The sequence below is a fragment of the Alnus glutinosa genome, chromosome 1, assembly GCF_958979055.1.
Source record: "Alnus glutinosa chromosome 1, dhAlnGlut1.1, whole genome shotgun sequence".
Lineage (NCBI taxonomy): Eukaryota > Viridiplantae > Streptophyta > Magnoliopsida > Fagales > Betulaceae > Alnus > Alnus glutinosa.
The window spans coordinates 5976825-5980356 of NC_084886.1; the positions used below are offsets into that span (position 1 = coordinate 5976825).

At 41.6% G+C, this 3532-nt stretch overlaps 1 protein-coding gene across 1 annotated transcript; it reads right to left on the reverse strand.

Annotated features, from left to right (window-relative positions):
* Positions 1–1302: 1302 nt before the first annotated feature.
* Positions 1303–3040, reverse strand: LOC133858808 (transcription factor MYB105-like). Its single transcript, XM_062294266.1, has 3 exons — positions 2499–3040; positions 1950–2417; positions 1303–1797 (listed from the first exon to the last, which is right to left on the reverse strand). The coding sequence occupies exons 1-3, from the start codon at positions 2905–2907 to the stop codon at positions 1526–1528; spliced, it is 1149 nt and encodes a 382-aa protein (XP_062150250.1). The 5' UTR covers positions 2908–3040; the 3' UTR covers positions 1303–1525.
* Between the last annotated feature and the right edge of the window lie 492 nt (positions 3041–3532).

A 3532-nucleotide genomic window follows, 5' to 3' on the forward strand; every position in this document is an offset into this window, starting at 1 on the left:
TATCAATTTTCTTTGATCTTCACTTATTTAGAGCCAGAGTTGATTTCTACATCCAGCTATCCTTTTCACATGTCAGGCGTGCACTATTCATTACGTTGAAAAAATAAATAAATATTCAGTCAGCAAGCTACTGTTTATGTCAATCAATGAGTTAATACGCATATCAAATTACTGTTGTCTTCCAGGCTGTTGGAAAATAGTTTTGGATGTGGATGATCATGTCACCAGATTTTATGCTTCTTGTATCAGCAAAATAATAAATATCCTAGGGAATTTTTGGATAAACGTCCCTTTGTATGCACACACAGTAGTTTCAAACAGCGACCCCCATGTGGGTGGCATGAGGTCTCAGGAGATTCTGCTGATGAGGGAAGGGGAATTGAACAGTTTCCATCATGAACGCCTTAAGGCTGTGGCTGTGGTGGTATGCAGTTGCAGAATTTCTGCCTGAGAGCTTTTGCAGGCCCATGAGAAAAGGATGTTCAGAATTTCTGCCTGAGAGCCTTAATTATCCCACATAACCTTCTCAACCTCGTCTTTCACTTTGTGGTCACTAGACAAAATAACCTTGTTTATATAATTAAGGTTACCATAAACTGTATTTACTAATGTAAAGCATAAAAATAATAATAATAAAAAAAAAAAAAAAAAAGGTGAAAATATGAAAATCCTGACCCGTTCCTGGCTTCCATGTGTTTGTCCTTGGTGTCCTTACCTCTTTTTCTTGTCCGTTTGATCCTGGTGTCCTTTCCTCTTTTTCTTTTTAAAAGGAATGCCACCTGGGTTCTTAGTTTAATGGGATTCCAGCTCTTTTAACCGATTTTTTTTTTTTTTTCTTTTGCTTTTTAAGTACAATTTCTTAAAAGATAATACAGATATGAAGCCATTGATGAAGAGCTTCTTGCCGACCGATATCCCACAGGAGAGGTGCCAGACAGATAAAGCTTAGAGGACAACAGCAAAATCGGGGCACTTGTAATAGGTGCCAGGGGGTGAATGTAGACGACAAACAAAAAGCTCATAGATATGCAACTCCGATGGTATCGGGGGGCAGTAGGGAGGCGCGTGAGGTCGACACTCGGCGAGTGGGAGGGAGGCCGGCGAAGGCGAGAGGGAATGCATGGAGGTTGATCTAAGTTTGAAAAACACACGTACTAGAGCCCTTTCGTTATCACAAGCGATCAAATAACAGGAAGTTAAAAACCCAAAAAAAAAAAAAAAAAAGAAGAAGAAAAAAAGTAGAGAGAAAGGTGACATGGCATTTGTGACGAATAACATTGAACTTATTCCTTCACCTTGGGAAAGAGTCTCATGCGAGGAAGGGGGGTTACAAGAAAAAGATGGTGGGGGATATGACTTCAACAAAGTGATGCAAATATTTGTACTGTCATCTAACTGGAACAACAATCCTTTCTGTTTACCTCTAATGGCTTCTCATTTATCTTGGACCACATCCACATAGAGGCACTCTTTTGATGATGATTTCTGCGAAAAAACTTTTTTCAGCTTTTCATCGCTTCCAACTTCATGTGGCTCCTACTCCAAGAAAGTCAATGAATGGTGGTGGAATGGTCTCAAATTGGCTGCCTACCATGCTTTCTGCAGCTGATGATGATGAAGGTTCCCTGCCTGAAACTTGAGGCGTTGGCGCTGACGACGACTCTAAGAAACTGTAAGGGCTGTGGTTGTTTGACTGTTGCATTGCCATAAAAAAAGGAGGCTGGTGGGGATGATAGAAAGCTTCGTCCCAAGATCTGCCCTGCCTCAACCTCCCCATCATCTCATTCCCCTTACAACCTGAACAACACAATTTGTTACAAACAATATGTAGAAGAAGAAGAAGAAAATGAAAAATAAAAATAAAAATGAGACCAATGAGGCGCAGCACAGAAACCCAAATGCACAAACTGAAGGAACACAAAGGTTTAGAGCCGGGAAAAGAGACACACCCGGGAAGAAGTCAAAAGGCGTCTGTTGTGGACAGAAAGCAGTGTAAGGAAGGAGCTTGGGGCTTGAGATTGCTTCTCCTCCACTGCTTAAGCTATAATCAACCCCACCACTGCCATGAAAGGTTCCAAAGGGGAAAGGAATATTATTGCTGAGTTCTCCTCCGTTGGAGAGATTGAGACAGTATGGTAGTGGTTCTGTTCTTGTTGTGGATGCCTCTCCGCTTGGATTTCCCAGCTTTCTCCTCCTGTAAGCACTGGATTGTTCCCTAAACTTCCTAGCCATAATAACATGCCAATGGTTCTTCACTGCATTATCAGTTCTTCCAGGGAAAAGCCTAGCTATCATGGCCCATTTATTCCCATAAATTCTATGAGCTTGCATTAGCCTTTCTTCTTCTTCTTCACTAAAAGCTCTTCTATTGATCCTTGGGTCCAACTGGTTGAACCATCTCAGCCTGCAGCTCTTACCTGAAAGGTAACATCAATAATTCAACATTTTACCCAAACGAAAGGAGGGAGAGGAAATATAAATATTGTTGTCTTTCTTACCTGATCTTCCTTCCAACTTCTCTGCTATAAGATTCCAGTTCTGAGGGCCATAAAGAGAGACAAGTTCCTTGAGCTTGGTATCCTCTGCAGGCCTCCAATGGCCTCTGGCACAAAGCTTTGACTGTTTCTCATTGGAGTTCTTATCGTTTAGGTTGACATTGTTCTGCCCAAAACCATCACTGCCCTCAGCGTCGCTGCTTGTAATGGAGTGAAAACCCCAGCAAGCTCTGCCGTTTTCCACCTCAGAATTCTTGGAGAGGTTACTTTCTTGCGAAGAAGAAACTGCCGAAGCTACTCCACTGTTGGGACCGAGGGAGAGAGAACCCATGTCTGCATAAACTATCCCCAGTGAAGAAGGAGTGGATGATGAGTAATATTTGTTGGTCATGCCTTCATTTCCTCTCTCCATCCATCGCCTGAAAAGAATATTATTAAAATGACATGTTGGACCAAGTTTGAAAGATAGAAGAGAGAAAACTTGGAACCCCCAAAACAGCGAACTGCCTTAACAGAAACCTACAGAGGCTTCCTTGCTTCCTTCTCCCCTCACAGAAATCAGAGAGAGAGAGAGAGAGAGAGAGTGCGTACACTTTGAAGTAGTTAACCACTCTGATCCGCCCTGACATCTTAATTTAACTAGTTCAGATTATTATATATATATATATATATATATATATTTATAATTCTTCTTCTTCTTCTTCTTTTTTGTTAAACTCTTCATTCACACGTGTGAAAGTGAGAGACATAAACAACACCTCTCTCTCTCTCTCTATTTATGGGGTGAAGGTTCTTAGGCTGTCCCTCTCTAAATTGACAAGAAAGACTCATAATGTGATGTGTGCTAGCTTGGGCTCGTGCAGGGCTAGACACCTTTCTTTTCAAAGGCAGAAGAAAATGAGACTTGGACACAACATGCAACCCATGTCAACACTAGTAAATAAGCTACAGCCTCCCATCTCCATCAGTCCCTGTTTTAACTTTAGGGGAAGCATTTTAACCTGCTCAGTTAACCACCTGAAGTTGACTCAACAACC